This window comes from Bacillus rossius, chromosome 1, assembly GCF_032445375.1.
Source record: "Bacillus rossius redtenbacheri isolate Brsri chromosome 1, Brsri_v3, whole genome shotgun sequence".
In the NCBI taxonomy this organism is placed as follows: domain Eukaryota; kingdom Metazoa; phylum Arthropoda; class Insecta; order Phasmatodea; family Bacillidae; genus Bacillus; species Bacillus rossius.
The window spans coordinates 117,268,224-117,284,877 of record NC_086330.1 but is presented as its reverse complement, the minus strand read 5'-3'; the positions used below and the strand labels follow the sequence as shown (position 1 = coordinate 117,284,877).

General features: G+C 35.4%; 1 protein-coding gene across 2 annotated transcripts in view; it reads left to right on the top strand.

Annotated features, from left to right (window-relative positions):
• The window catches only part of LOC134542984 (serine/threonine-protein kinase SMG1), a 322,401-nt gene that overhangs the window by 68,159 nt on the left and 237,588 nt on the right, over positions 1-16,654 (top strand). For both annotated transcript variants that reach the window (XM_063387640.1, XM_063387630.1), the window contains exons 14-15: positions 450-667; positions 8,437-8,648. In XM_063387640.1, coding sequence (XP_063243710.1) covers positions 450-667; positions 8,437-8,648 — 430 coding nt within the window. The remainder of the gene's footprint in view (positions 1-449; positions 668-8,436; positions 8,649-16,654) is intronic.

Below are 16,654 nucleotides of genomic sequence, written 5' to 3'. Positions count from 1 at the left end.
ACTTTTTTAAAATTTCTTGTTTATTATAGTATTTTAACCCCTGTGATCTAGATTCATAATCAAGGGGTAGAAGCCATCCTAATACTAAAATTGGGATTTGAGAAAACTTGAATTCTATCATTAACTGAGAGACATAATATAATATATTTATAAGAAGTTTTTCTCTATGGTGTAAATTTGTAAGTCCCATGAGATAATCTTTTAAAATACTTGTTTTTTAAAATAGGTTTAATAGTTAAATAGTATTTAAATAGGTCATCATCCAATGCCGTAGAACAATTGGATGTTTCTGCGATGTTGCAAGGTAGGAAGTGGTCACTGCACGGGAAGCAGAAACATTGGCGTGCTATATGACACTGACGGCTTGTAGCTGTAAAGCTAAGTATACGAAGTTGGTGGACGAGAAAGCCTGCAGACGTGAATGGAAGTGGTTGCGCGTGTTGTTGCAGTGGGGACTGGCTGGTTGGCCTGTTCTATGGCTGCTGGCCCGTGCTCCTGTCGCAGTGCGCAGAGGAGGAGCTGGCCGCCAGCACGTTCAGTCGTGTTGCCTCCGTGTCCGACTCGGTCCTCTTGCTGTGGGCCACCTGGGAGGCGGCCCAGCTGTGCGTCATGTACAAGCTACGCACACCTCTTGGCAAGCCCCAGGAAACTTTCACCAGCATAGAAGGTTTTACTATAATACCTTTCTGATTTTTGGTAAAGTTGGTGTCATGTAACACTGGAAGACTTTAATTTGTTATGTTCAGGACTACAGCGATTTTGTTAGGTTATTCAACGTCAATATCGCATAATGGTCGCACGCGCGTAATCGTCGCAACCATATTTTAGGCTGTCAAAATTGGGATAAAAAAACTTCTCGCGTAAACTTTGCATGATGTTTTTAGTCCCGCTAGTAGATGCCGAGCGCTTTGTGTAGGTATCTTTTCCGTATAAAACGATGTATTTTAAAGTAGAAATCTAATATTTATTCGGTCATTACTACTTACTTAATAAATTAACGGAAAAATACGAAGTTGTTTGACGTGTAAATTTTCTTATAAAGACGTTTTTAAACGTTATTTCCTTTATCTGATCGTCTGCGTCGCCACTGTGTAGGTATAATCTTAAATTTAATTTCGGTCATTACCACATATTTATTTAATTAACGGAAATACAAAGTTGTCTGACGTGTAAATTTTCTTTTAAAGACTTTTTAAACGGTATTTCCTTTATGTGATTGTCCGCTTATAAAAATGTAGCCATCGCATCATTCATGTGTGTTTATGTTCCTTCCCGTATAGAGCGCGTGCACGTAGTGTGAATATAGATATCTCGCCGATTGGATGCAACGCGCGCTCTCTGTCAGGTGCCGAGTTAACTGCAGTTGATGGCCCGCATTCTTTCGTAGTAAATGTGTACTACGGCAATAGTTACGCGTTGGTTCACGTCACAGATTCAAGTAGCTTGCGTTCGCGTTATAGAGTTTTGGTTATTCTATTTAAAGTTGAAGAAAGGTTTTTGTTTAAGGAATTATTAATATACACTAGAGTCCCGTTATAGCGAGGTGTCACGGTTCCGGGTTTGATCCTCGCTATAACCGTGTCCTCGCTATAACCGAATTGGACAAATTTTGGCCCACAAAAAATAAAAATTAACCGAAAATAGCATAAAAATTGTGTTTAAACCTGTATAACTGGAAAATAACAGGTTATATTAACGAAATCTTAATTTCTGTGAGCAGATGTGTGAATTCTCTTTAAAACGATACCCCATAAGTACGGATGCGATCACCGATTGCGTCAAAATAACCAGAATACCCTACCACGCCACGTAAGTATAGCATCTCAGCCCGCGGCCGACGCAGCATTGTCCTGCTATCTATTGCCGACGCGGGCTGTCTGCTCGCGGCCATGTTGGTTCGGGATGTCGCTAACAGGTGGTGCTAGTATAGCGCGACGATTTAATTCCTTACAAAAAAGCAGGAGTGCGGCTGCGGCAACGCACGTACGCCTCAAACGAAATAGTCGCTGGAAAACTGTCCTAGCGATTCGGAAATAAATACGGTAGTGCTTACTAGAGGTGTAAAAGTAACGAAAAAATGTGTACCCGTATGTATTCGTTACTATAACAATTAGTACTCGCTACTATCGTTACGTTACTCGTTACTTCTGATACCGCATAATTTGCTATGTTATGTTGCAGCAACGAATCCAGTCGTATTGCGTAAGCGTACAGTATGACGTCGCGTAAATAATAATAAATAGAATATAAACAATTAATAGTTTTTGTTAACCAAGAAACAATGAAATCTCATTAGAGCGGCTTTTTAATATTATCTCTTTTAAGATAACAAAAAAAAACGTGAAAATATACGCGATTATAAAAACAAAAACATACATATTTCTAATTTGTAAAAATTACGTTGTTTCTGTTCCAATATCAAACTTTGTCTACACACGGCACAGATAACTAACGGAAGTTTGATAAAAGAAAGGACGGGATTCTATTTTTAAAGCCACCCACTTAGGTGGCGACTGCACGGCTGAAGAATGTGACAGGCGTCTACGGCAAGATGTCTAGTGGCGAGCAAGAGGGGTGGAGATAAAGCAGACAAATAACAAAAGCGCGCTTCAAGCTCTCACGCCGTAAATTCCTCAAAAATACCTCGTTATAGCCGTGTTCTCGCTATTACCGTGCTCGCTATAACGAGATTCTACTGTAGATTGTTTGGCGTGCTATTGTATACTCCACCTTTTTTTAAATAAACGTACTTTACATGAACGGGTTTTGTTTTTATGAATAACTTTACCTAATAAAAATTTTTTTTTCCTCGTAATCCTTGTAAGTATTTTTTCAAAATAGTTTGTTTCATGTTTTTAAATAAAACAGATTAAAGCTGCAATTTTTTTTTAATGTGGGGGACTTATTGGGGTTGGCGAGTTGAGATAAAAAAATTTAAAGAATTTTTTTGCTTGTAAAATGCAACTATTCGCATTCAATTCGACTTCGCACAAATAGTTACTATTTGCTTTGTACTTCGATTTGCAATGAAAATTTAACATTCGCACATGCCTACCACACAGACCTGATAACAATCAATTAAACCTATTTATATTTTCTTGTAAAAGTGTGTATTTTATTTTCTACTGGATTCTATAAAAGTCTGTAGATTTGAAGGATTTTTAAGTCAAGGAAAATTGTTATGAAAATGAATTAAATATGAAAAATATTAATAAAAGCTTAAACAATGTTGTTCTCATTTTAAGTGTCTTTAACCCTACAATTATCCTATTTTTTGAAACTATTTAACATATTTTCTAAGAGTGTTGTGGTACATGAAGTAGATAGTTTACCAGTAGTTCACCTTTTTTAAAGAGCAGTATGTTATGTTAGCTGAATGCACATGGTGAGAATGGTTGGCTTGGTTTAGCTACATTAAATATACTACTAAAATTGTTTGAATGGTGTTTTAGGTTAGTGTAGCTACCTTCAAAATACTGAAAAATTGTTTAAATGGTAAGCTTTATGAAATTACATACAATAGTAATTGTTGAGGTTAAAATAGCCACCTTACAGATTCTTAAGTCACAATATTTTTAATGTAGCTATCCCAACCTAACTGATCGGTCTCATAATTTCACACTATTTTTCATGTACCTAACCTAAAAATAAAAATGACAAACTACTAATAAACTAATTAACGTATTAGGGCACCCTCTTAGAGAAGAACTCAAAGAAATATCATGAAGTAAAGAAAAAATGATAATTTTGAATTTATAATGGCTTAACTTCAGGGTTCTCCCTGGTTTTAAGAAACCATTGAATTAAAAAAAATTGCCTTTTGCAGCATAATCTAACAAAATTTCTCTCAAATACTGAATTTTATTATAGTTTTTTGCAGTCTCAAGAATTTTTTTTTTTAAATATCATTAAATGTACTTGAGAAAATCATGTGCACAAAGTATAACTTTACCCACACATAAAATTAACTCTATATTATTTTTCTTGTGCCATTTTCTGGTTATAAATGAATGTCATGTCAAAATATCTTTTAAAAAAGTTTTAAATTACATGTGAAATATTTCATAACTATTGTTGTGGACACAACATTGTTAGAGGTTAGGCGTCTATCATTTTACTTGATAGATATAAAAATGCATGGTGTACACTTTTGTGTGAGTGCTGAACAGATATACTATTGATTGCTGCTGTATTAGAAATCATGTAAATTCGAGACATTGAAATATTTTCTGTTAATAGTTTGTCTGCTTACAAACCTCTAACGTGTAGCAGGCCATTAAAAATTGGTGTCTTTTCCAGTGTTTTAAAACTTAAATAGCGGAATAAACGTTTTACTCTATTCAGGAACGGTACTTAAAGAAAACTACGCAAATATGTATAAATACTATATTACATTGTGAAGTGTTTGTAAATAAATTGTACATGTTTTTTATGCTTGTTGCATATGTCACTTATGTAATGTGGTATAAAAAAAGATATTAGAGTGTCGTCCTTACGAGCATAAAGATGTCAACTGTCGAGTCGACCTTTAGCTATTCGCTCGACTCTGCTCGAGTGTTTTGAGTCTCAGTCCAGCCTTGTTATACATTTTACGTATTTTTAATAGTTTAGTTGGTAGGAACAGAGGTTTGTTAGAGTTGCAAAATATTAAAATTAATTTTACATTCTGCGTCCTCTTTCAAGAATACTGTATTTATCCACATATGGCCGCACAGTTTATGCCCATTTTAGCTCTCGTAAAATCTAGTGTAATCCTTATGCAAGTATTCCGTTTAGTATAAGATAAGTAATAAATATTTAATATTGCTCTTAATATGTCCATAAATAACTACCCAATGTTGGTTTTTAATAGATATAACTTCACAAGCGAGAATATATTGTTTCATTCAACCATCTTAGCACCATGTGTGAAACACCACACCGTTATGTTTCGTCTGCCGCCCGCCCGGCACCTGGCCAGTGACATGAATGCTGCACTGCATTCAGCTGGAGATGGGGAAACAGGGCAAATCTAAAAATAAACTATTTTGAGTTTGTGTATTGAGGTTTTGGTAGCGTGTGTGACCTTATCTTCAACAGTGATGATAGTTTTCCTTCCCTCTTCTACTGTTTTAAACATATGTGAACTGCCAAGTGACCCAATTTTCCAGTGTCCCACTGGACGGTTTTTATAATGGAACTGCACCCCTACAATATGATGTATGATAACAAACATTAGAGATTAGAGCATGGTTGCTACAGGACTAGAAAACCGGGAAAACCGGGAAATGTAAGGGAAATTAAAATGGTCAGGGAATTCCGGGAAATGCCAGGGAAAATTCTACGAATTCTGGAAATTTTAAAGTTGCGTATAATTCAAACAAAGCTTTGTTTTGATGCGCTTGTACCGCTACCGAACGACTCCGCTAAAAGGCTGCTGCTTAAGGCACACGGCAACTGCAACGTTTTTTTTTTGCTTGGTCTACGATTGTCCGTTGCAATAGGCTGTTACAACCACCCACCATAACTTCTGGCCAATCCAGGCACTCGTTCGTTCACTAGCGAACCCTGGCCTTCATTTTTTGGTGTTTTGCTCCTTTTTAATTTGCCATTGAGACTTTGTATTATGTTCCGTTCCATGCAGTGAACTACAGAACGGGCATGGCGTTGATTATCTTTTGAAGGCTATTTTCACGTGGAATAAGGTGAGTACAAAGCTTATTACGTGAATTTAAAGGCGTTGTTTCAGGTGTAGTTAGTTTTTGATGCGATCATAAGAAAATAAAGTGCATTTTGATAAAGAGGCAATACCAATTCTCATTTTGAAAACTACCAAGCTGATACGAAAACACGTGGCTTTTGTGTGCGGTTATGTTTTTGCATTTTTTTCTACCTATTTTTTTAATTACTTTTTTTTTTCAACCGTTATAATCCGTGAGTTCTGTTGCGTGACACATTGTGTATAAAAAAAATATGCATAACTGAACATGTTTTTCCCCAGAATCGTTAGTTAACATTGTAAGATTGTAAGAGTATTGCATGTTGTAATTCTCTAAGTAGGCCCGTTATATTGCTAGGTGTGAATTTGTGTAAATATGTAGTTGGGCGGTATTTGCGGAAAAAAAATGTTAAAAATCCGAAAATACTTTTATTATATGCTCTTTAACTTCCTCTTTTCATTAAACCCGGCGGAGATAAGAAATTCCAAATAATTTAGGAGATATCAAATTTTTTAATTTTCAAAGTTGGGCGATATTTGTTAAAAAAAAATTAAAATTTCGAAAATACTTTTATTCTATGCTCTTTAACTTCCTCTTTTCATTAAACCCGGCGGAGATACGAAATTCCAAATACTTTAGGAGATATAGAATTTTTTAATTTTCATCACAATACCTGTGCATTCATGTGGCGTTTATCATTGTTTCTTGTTTACGAGTATGATTTTATTTTTTTCGCGACGTAGGTGAACGACTACATCATTTTCTACTAATGGCAAAGGAATTGTACCTGCCTCTAACAAGTGAGTTTTTAACGTTTCAAATTTTAATGTTTTATTTGTTATTTGGATATTTTTGCGCAAGTAATAAGTAAAAAAAAAAAAAAATTACGTTAGTTCCTACTGTTCATCCTTTGTCCCGGTTTGTTTGGTCAGGTCAGTTACATTATAAATACTTTAAAACTAAACAGCCATTAAAATTTAATTCTCATTATTTTTTATGTCCGCTTAGTTTGAAAGTATTTATAATGTAACTGACCTGACCTAATCAATCATTTTAATTAATTAGGCATTCACGAACACACGGCAAAATAAAAATATATCGGCGGTCAATTGATTGCACAGGTCTTGCATTGCAAAATAAGAACGGCGATATCTCCTAAAGTATTTGGAATTTCTTATCTCCGCCGGGTTTTATGAAAAGAGGAAGTTAAAGAGCATAGAATAAAAGTATTTTCGGATTTTTAACATTCTTTTCCCCGCAAATACCGCCCAACTACATATTTACCTAAATTTGTAATAGTTTTTTTATTTGTGTAGTTATATTTTTTTTTTAAGAATTCATAAACAATGTTTTAACCTAACCTGAAAATATTAATATGTACTTTTTTTTTGAGCTTAGAGATGTTGAAGAAAACTACTTTTAAGGAGAATTGGCTCAAGGAGTCACAGTTTCAGCATATCAAACCCTCTGCTAAAAACATAAATTCTGCGTACTGCACTTTGTGCTACAAAAGTATTCAACTCAGCAATATGGGTCGAAGAGCTCTCACCAGCCATGTCGAAGGAAAAAAAACACATTCGCAATTCTGCCGTCAAAATAACACAAAAAAAAACCTTATTTTACCTCATGTTGAAATTTTTATATTATATTTAATCATATGCACGTTTACCTATATTTCTGGTATGTACTTCAAAAGAAAGTCACGGAATTTTTCTAATAAATTTCTGGAAAACAGGGAAAAGTCAGGGAATTTTAAGATTTTATTTCTGTAGCAACCATGTAGAGGCATTATTCCGATGTCGTGCATGTATTCCATCACACCATCTTCAGATTTGTAGAAACTTCATGTTGTAAGTCCTCGAGAATCACGCCGTGAAGTATTAGTGTTGTGAAGTGTGATTTTTATATTCCTCCAGCCTCGCATAAATAATGTAACGTGCGTGCTAGTTTTTATAGAATTAACTGATGTGAAATATTACGTAGCTTTCCACCTTTACTCTATTGGTGAAGTGGGGGGATAGAAAAATAAAATACAACAGTCAGGAGGGGAAGAACAGGTGTGCAAAACCTTTAGTTTTTTTTTTAAAGGTTTGGAAAGGGAAGGGTAAGAGTGGGGATGGTTAACGGAGCATAGAATGGTAAGGAATGCTGCCTCTCTTTTGTGGAGAAATAAAATATGACTGAGCAGATCAAAAACTTCCATTAATTCACAGAATTCTATCTAAGCCAAATGTATGGTGCACCCTGGATTCAAGGGTGACCCTTACCATGAAAATGTTAGATTTTTATGTTTAAAATAAAAGATGTGGTCTATAAGTGGGGGGCGACCCTATGGTAGTTTATTTGTATAACAGATATTTCAATAGATCTATAACATAGTAAAAAAAAGTGGTAGAGCTAAGGTTAAGTGTAGCAGCTCAATGAACTTGAAGTTATTTTAAAAGTATTTTAAAAGTATTTTAAATTTTGCTATGTTGATTTTTTTTTATTCATTGTGTTTAGGAAAATATTTTTAGGAAAATCTAAAAGTTGTATATAGATTCACAGCTTTACTTTTATTTGTATGTATATTGTATACTCATATGTGCATACTTAGATTACTTGATTACTGGTTATTAAAACTAGTCAATAATTCATGGTGATGTAAATATTTTAGTCTATGTAGTGTGACCAAAGATTTATTTTAATAATTATGGCTTTAATTTTTTTTTGGCAATAATTTTGTTTTTCCGAACAGGTGTAATAAAGAGCTTAGCTCGCGAGATTAGTCATTTTGGTGGTGATGACAACTCCGTGGTCGTCAAAGCAGAGCAACCTCCAATCGAAGGCCACCCAGGCACCTGGGAACAACAGAGGATCCGTCTGTTATTGGAGTTTTTGGAACACTTGGAGAAGGTTATATATAATGCTTCTGATGGCTGTGCATTGGCTATGCTGCCTGCTCCTAAGGTTAGTCTTGAAATTAAGTACAGTAGAACCTTGCATATCCGACCTTCCCACAACCGACTCCTCCCGATATCCGACCTAGTGTCCGACTGTCAGTGATTCACACGCGCTTCCGGTTGGTGAGCCTGTTAGGCTTGAAGGAGTGACTCATCTACGATATGCTTTGTTTTCGTATCAAAAACTGTCAGTTCAGCCGTGAAACTTGATGTGTAATGTGCTCTGACTATAATCTTGTACAGTTCTGTGTTTGTTAACGTCAATATTGTTTGTGTTTTTCCCCATTATTTATTCACGACTACAGAATTTAAAGTGTGCAATACGTAGTGCTTTACGTGTGTGACAATGGCAACTCAAAAACGTAAACGTGTTTGTGTTTCTCTGCAACAAAAACTTGAGATTTTACAACGATTGGACCATGGAGAGTCTGTTATTAAATTAGCTTCTGAGTTGGGTGTAGGGGTGACTACGATAAAAGATTGGAAAAAAACCCGTAATGATCTGGAAACGTACTCAACAACAGTTGAGACAGAAGATGCCTTAAAAAGTAGAAAAATGTTGAAAAAACCAAAACTTGAACTTGTCGATGAAGCATTATGGGTTTGGTTTTGTCAGGAAAGGCGCAAGGGAATACCATTGTCAGGCCCCATCGTAAAGGAAAAAGCCATAAAATTGCATGAAAAGCTGGGAGGTGATCTAGAAAAATTTAGCGCTAGCGAAGGGTGGCTACATAAATGGAAGTTGCGTCATGGCATACGACATCTTATTATTGCGGGGGAAAAACTCTCAGCTGATGATAATGCTGCTACAGAATTTGTAGCAACATTTGAGAAGTTGGTCACAGAACAGAAACTTGTACCCGAACAAGTGTACAATGTAAATGAAACAGGCCTAAATTACAAAATGCTTCCAAAAACCACTCTAGCTGCTAAAAATGAACCTGTGTTAGGAACAAAGCTGGCTAAAGACAGGCTCACAATTGCAACTTGTAGCAATGCCACGGGAAGCCACAAAATGCTGCTGTTCGTCATAGTAAAATCTAAGAAACCAAGAGCATTCAAAAATCTAAACATGGCAACACTTCCAGTTTTCTATCGGAATCAATCATCTGCGTGGATGGATGGCGATTTATTTAAGGAGTGGTTTTTTGGCGAATTTGTCCCCACAGTAAAAAAACATTTAAAGTCTAAAAACTTACCTGCTCGTGCTGTTTTGCTGTTAGATAACGCTCCTAGTCACCCCTCTGAATGTGAATTAAATAAAGGAAACATCAAGGCTTTATTTTTACCGCCCCATGTTACACCTTTAATACAACCTATGGATCAGGGCATCATCGAGTTGTTAAAGAGAAGATACAGAAGAAAATATGTCGGCTCTCTGCTGGACAAAACAGAAGAAGGAGGTAACCTTTTTGAGGCGATGAAAAGTTTCAACATAAAAGACGCAATCTACACCGTTGCTGCAGCCTGGGACGAAATTAATCAAACTACCCTTCAGAAGGCTTGGAAAAAGATTTGGCCATCATTGAAACAAGAAGAACCTGAGACAGAAGCACAAGTTGAGACAGACAACACAGAAGTATTACAAAATTTACAAGTGTTTCAGCATGATCTCAAGATGAATGATGTAGAAGAGTGGTTTGTTGAAGCTGATGTTTCGGAAGACACCAATGAAGAACTAAATGACGACGAAATTATCGCTGTTGTGCAGAACAAAGCCGTGGAAGAAGATATCGACTCGGATGAAGACGAAACCACCGGTGACAACGTAGTGAGTCATTCTGCTGCTAAGGACGCCTTCGAAGTTGCGCTGAAATACATTGAGCAACATCCAAATGCAAACCCAATGGACGTATTGTGGGCAAAAAAGTGGAGGGACACTTCTGCAAAGTCAAGATTGACAAAATTAAAACAAAAGTCCATTACTGAATTCTTTAAATAAGGTATGCTTAGATTTTATTGATCTCATTTAATTTAAAAACAGTAAATGTTTGAAATATATACAGCAACATTTTTATAAGTACATACTTTACAATAAAGTTGTATTACAGTACGATATAGCTGTTTTTCTATCTGAGAAAGTCGTTTTTTTTGCTCCTCTCGATATCCGACCTTTTGGCCGTTCCGACCATGGCCTGGTCCCGTCATGGTCGGATATGCGAGGTTCTACTGTATGGACCATATGTTTTCCTTTGTATGCTCTATTTATTTTCTGTAACAGTACATGAATTTATACGTCAAGTTTACATGTTATTGTTAATTACTAGAGACCTGAACAATATTGACTCACGAATTTGCGAAATATTACTAAACATCATTAAAAAGTGGAAAATGTTTTAATGGAAAGTATAGCACATTTTCAGAAGTTTTTGTCTCGTGAATCACTTCCAAAATTCTTTGTAAATAATTTTATTTATGAATTTCCATATTTATTCACGAATATCCACTAATTTTTATTTATTTATTTTATTATAAAATATAGATACAAAACACAATAACTATGGTATACCAAAATTTAGGTATGGCACATATTTCAGCAGTTATAGTACAATAATGTAATTAATTTAATGCTGCGAATTATTATAAGCTATACCCCAAATTATGGTGACATGTTGGCAGAAGATTAATGCCGTAGCGCTTGAACGGCAGAGATGATATACAGTAAAACTCACTTAAGACGTTCCCGCATAATACGTTTTCTCATTTATAATGTTTAAATAATTATTCCCTTGATCTCTTCCATATCCTATGTTAATTTTTCCCTTTCAAAACGTTTGCATTTATTGATGCTTCTTGCATATAACGTTCATCATTTCAGGAATAAAATAAAGTTTATCTTTACACTCTTGAACTTTATTTATAGTAAAACATTTAGACAATTGTTTCAATACAATAACAAACATGACAGTCAAAACCTTTGCCACACGCAGCATGCTGTTACAATATATTTTTAGACCAATCCAGATGCTTGCATTCGTATCCTTTGTGAGGCTGTTCCATCTATACACCATTTCCCTCATTCGAGGCATACAGTCTGACGAATTCACAACAAAAATAAACCACTAGCCATTCGTTGACCTGATTGTTTGACACGTGATGCAACTGGTAGAGCAAAATGAGGAGCTAATTCATTTTCATTGTTTGTTGAACACTGTGGTAAAAATTTTATGTGGTGGACATATTGATGAACATATTAGTTTACTCATCTTTCTATGATTTCCATTTTTGGCTGGTTTTATACCGTATTTACCTGTAAATTGTCCGTAATTTTTTCGTAAAACTTGTATTGAAAAATCATGGTACGAGGCTTATTCAAAACATGACAACGCCGCATGCCAACACTACATAATGCACAGGTTTCTTCAAGCTCCAAGGTTGGTTGACCTGCTACTGCTTCTAGGAACAACGGACAACTTGCATGTTGATTGTGTTTTGTGGTTTTGTTTTTATGTATGTAGACGTTGCAATGATTGCCGAAGGTGTATGGTAGCGATCATTTACGCCTGCTGGAAAATAAACCTAAAATGATTTAAAAAAGCTCAGGATATGATAACTTGTGCCTTGGGTAGAAAAAAAGTCGCAGAAAATTGCATACGTGATTGGATGGGATGGGGGGAATTGGTTTCGAGTGATGGTGTTTTTGCAATAAAGAGTGTATTTAAAATGTGAGAATTTGTAGTGAGTGCTTCGTCAGCAATTTTCAATATATTGTTTATAATCTTTCTAACATGGCTTTGATTGCGCTTGTCCGTGACCAAGATATTTATGGTGCTTCACTGATGTAAACAAAACAACTGCGATTTGGTAGCCATTAGAGTGATGATTTTTTTTCTGGTCCGTCACTGTAACATGTTATTATTGAGTTGATCCATACATAAAATAATTATACTGAAAATACTAATAAATTTTGTAATACCCTTGGAGCAAAATTAAAGAATGCTGCAAAAACATAACTGCAGAGGTTAACACCAGTACCTTGAATGCCAACAGTGCTAAAATTAGCTCTATCTGCTGGATCTATTTACTGCCCAGTTGCGTCATTGGAAGGAGAGCCTATGTGATTCCACGCAACTAAGGCAAATTCTGTCCCGGTTTTTATTTTTTAGAAACAAAATGTACAATGATGTGGATAGGCATTCCTACAGATATCTACTACAGATATCTGTTAGCATTAAAAAATACAATTCAAAGAGTCAACATCAATACAAGTAGCATCAGTTTCTCTGAGAGCCTCCAATGTGTAATTTTCAAGGTATCTGTCACAAACATTAACCCCTTAACATATATATTATGCCTAGATATATGTGTCTAAAAAAAGCATTTTTTAAAATTGGTTTTTTTGCAGTAATCTATTGTTTTTAATATGCAAATAAACGTACCACATGTAAAACATACGTTTTTACATTTTTTACAAAATTATGTAATTTTTAATGCACACTGTTTTACTAACCCGAGTATACTCGTCATTGTTGAAATATATGTAAATACATTATAAATATTTATGGAATATAATTAAATAGATAAATATTTAGATAAAAACATTTAACACAAATTGGAAGTTATTATAACAACATTAGTAATGTTCAGCATGGTTAGAATTATTTCTCAAAAGTAGTTATCTGAAAATCACATTTATGCAGTAATATATTTTACCTATTCAATATGCAAATGGACATACCACACAAAATACATTAAAATTTCACGTTTATCACACCATCATGTCATTTTGAATGGACACTGGTTTGCTAACCCGTGTATACTCGTCAGTGCTAATATTCACTAAGATTACTAAAAATATTTATAACATTAGCCAGATATAGTATAAGCTTACATAGAAACCAATGAAATAACTTTTGCGACATGCCATATTTCTTTTACAAAATTACATGTACTTTTATAAAGTTGCCTGAATAACATGAAAAACAAAATATGTACATATGATATGTAAATGTTGTCAGTCCGAATAGATCTTCGTATAAAAATTTACCTCATAAGGTTTGTACAGTATACACTAATTGCAATAGCTGAACATTCACAAATACACAAAAAAATCATTGTAATGTCAAGGATGTCATTCTTTACAAAAAACAAAGTTTTTATGTGAGACATTCAGTTTTTTTTTTCACAGCACAATAAATAAAAGAATGTTTATTTGAATACAGTAGCTGAATAATGTCACGAGTCTGTATTGACATTTGTGAAGTTATTCTTGAATGCATTTCACTCTGACTGTAAGCCTAACTAATTTCTGCCTAAATGTCTGCTGTTGTATGATAAACTCTGAAGCACGGCACTACACACAGTGGCACACCACAGTCTTCACACATGTACCGTGTTTCACGCCGTATTTTTTTCCCCCGTGCATCTGTCACCCTGCTGCACATTGCACACTGGCGTGTAGGATTGCTTTTTTTGTCAGTTGGCGGGATCGTAGCTGGAAAGTGAAGTTCAGTCATTCTTAGTGGATTCGTTGATTTTCCAGGCCTACCTCGTCCTGGCGACATTGTTGGCTTGTGAAACTGTTCAATCAAATTTTTGACAACAGCCTCTCTGTACTCCAAATGTGACTGCTTCCCTCCCAACTTTGAATATAACAAAAATGAATTCCATATTGCTAGGTCCACTAAATGGAAAAAAATCTTCTTATAGTATTTTTCCCCCCTCTTCCTGGGTACTGCATCGTCTGTTGTGCGCTGGTCAACAATGTCCACACCTCCCATTGTACTGTTGTAATCTAAACTTGTGGTTTTATGTGCTGTTGTCCATAGATTGTAACACTTTTCATTTCAGAATTGTGGATTGTAGACAACATTGTGACTGGTTTTTTGTCCATCCACTTCAATGCCAATAGTTTCCCTCTTTGGAAAGCCATGACACTGCCTTTCGGCAATTTTTGTTTCCGCAATTCTGGTGGCATTTCTTTTCTTGTCGTTTTCACAGTCCCATAAGAATCGGTTCGATGTGATAGCAACATATCTGATAGCTGTGGTGAGGTATAAAAATTGTCAGTAATGACACAATAACCTTTCCCAAGAAGAGGTTTCACTAATGACATAACTACTTGTGACGACATTGGCAAGCCTTTGTATTCATCATCAAAATTGGTTCCTCGTCCGGTGTAAATTACGAAGGAATATACATATCCACTTGACGATTCACATAACATGAATGACTTTATTCCGAACCGCGCCCTTTTGAGAGGTAAGTACTGTTTCCAACCTAGACGCCCTTTATATAACATAAGGCTTTCATCTACTGTGACATCTTTTTCTGGAGTGTAAAGTTCAGAAAATTTATTTTGCAAATGAATATATATAGGCCATATTTTGTTCAGTTTAGGGTTTGGATGGGTGGCTGCATCATATGACTCATTATCCACAAAATGAAGAAACTGTTTCAGCTGAACAAATCTGCGAAATGGCATGGTTTTCCTAAAAAATGGTGTGTCAAATATTGGGTTCTTAGCCGAGTACATTTGATATGTAGGTTTTTTGACTATGCTTTGAGCCACAACTAGTGCAAGAAAAACATAGATTTCCTCTTTGTTTGTTGGTTTCCATTTTGTTTGAGGATGTGTTTGAATGTACTGTGATGCAAAACGGTTCGTTTCTGTAGCTATGAGTTCAGCCAAATCATTATCAAAAAATAAGTGAAAATAACGAAGAAAATTATCGTCAACATTTACATTTACATTGACGCCTGGTTTACCTGTAAATGGGTATCTTGGAGGAGAGATAGTTGGCACACTACAGTTTATCTCACACCACATTCTGCCAGATATCTCTTCACTACCTGATTCTTCCGAGCTTGAAATGTCATTATAATTGTCGCTACTATCAGATCCCGATTTATCAAGATCACTCACGTCGCTTCCTTCACTGTCGGAATCACTCATTTTGAACAATTTCTATTATTCACATTACAGTAATGTTGACACCTCAGCTAAAATATATAAACATTGGCGGGAACATCATAAATTCATAATAGTACTATTAGAGACATCTAATGTACAATTGTTCAAACACAAACGGCGAACGCGTGTAAGTAGGCTACCGTGATGGATCGAATCTGCCCTGACATCTAGTGGGTAACATAAAACTACTGGAAGTCTGTTTCAAAGGCTGAAAATACCTACCACGACATCTAGCAAGAGCCCATGTAACTCATTCGAGAAAACTCGAAATAATATAATCAGACGCACGTTTTTGTTAGTCAGACGAGTAAACTCGTGTTAATAATTACGTGCCAAATGTAAAAAAAACGAATATACTCTGGTTAATATGTTAAGGGGTTAATTTTTCACCACCCACTTTGGCCGTTGGTAATAATAGATCTAATACATAAGGACCTTCCTACAGGTGTCTACTACCAATAAAATATAAAATTAGAGAGGCAAACACTGTACAGGTTGTGCCAGGGCCTCTGATGGTCAACAATGTGTGGTTTTCATGGTAACTTAAATGTAAAAGTAATGTGAGGCTTTTAACCAACAACAAATATTTGTAGTAATGGAATCCCCACAAATGGCTGAATTTTAAAAGAGAAGCTGAACAAACAGCGCATAACCTAAGTATATATGTAATTTTAATGATTTTTTTTTTTAGCAACTGATCTGTACTATTTCCCTTTTTAAGACTTTTCCCAGTTATATATGTTTTTATCATCTAGTCCCTTAAAATAAGTCTTAACAGGGTTTTACTGTAATAATCTTAGTTTCAGAACATAGCATTTTAAAAATGAAATATATCACATAGTTAATGTATTTATCTTTAAGAAAACAATCATACTTATTAAAACCTGTTAAATAAGTGACAAATTTCTAAAGGGGATCAAAAAGAACACCTATCGATGGTGTATGGCAGAAGCCGCCTGCAGGAAGAAATGATAACAAAGTATCTTGGAGGCCCCCTGCTGATTCAGAACAAAAACTTCCTTTGTCTGGTTCACTCTCCATTGCTCCCAAGCCATCAAGGGCACTGCAGGTTCAGAGATGACTACTGTTACCGATGGCAG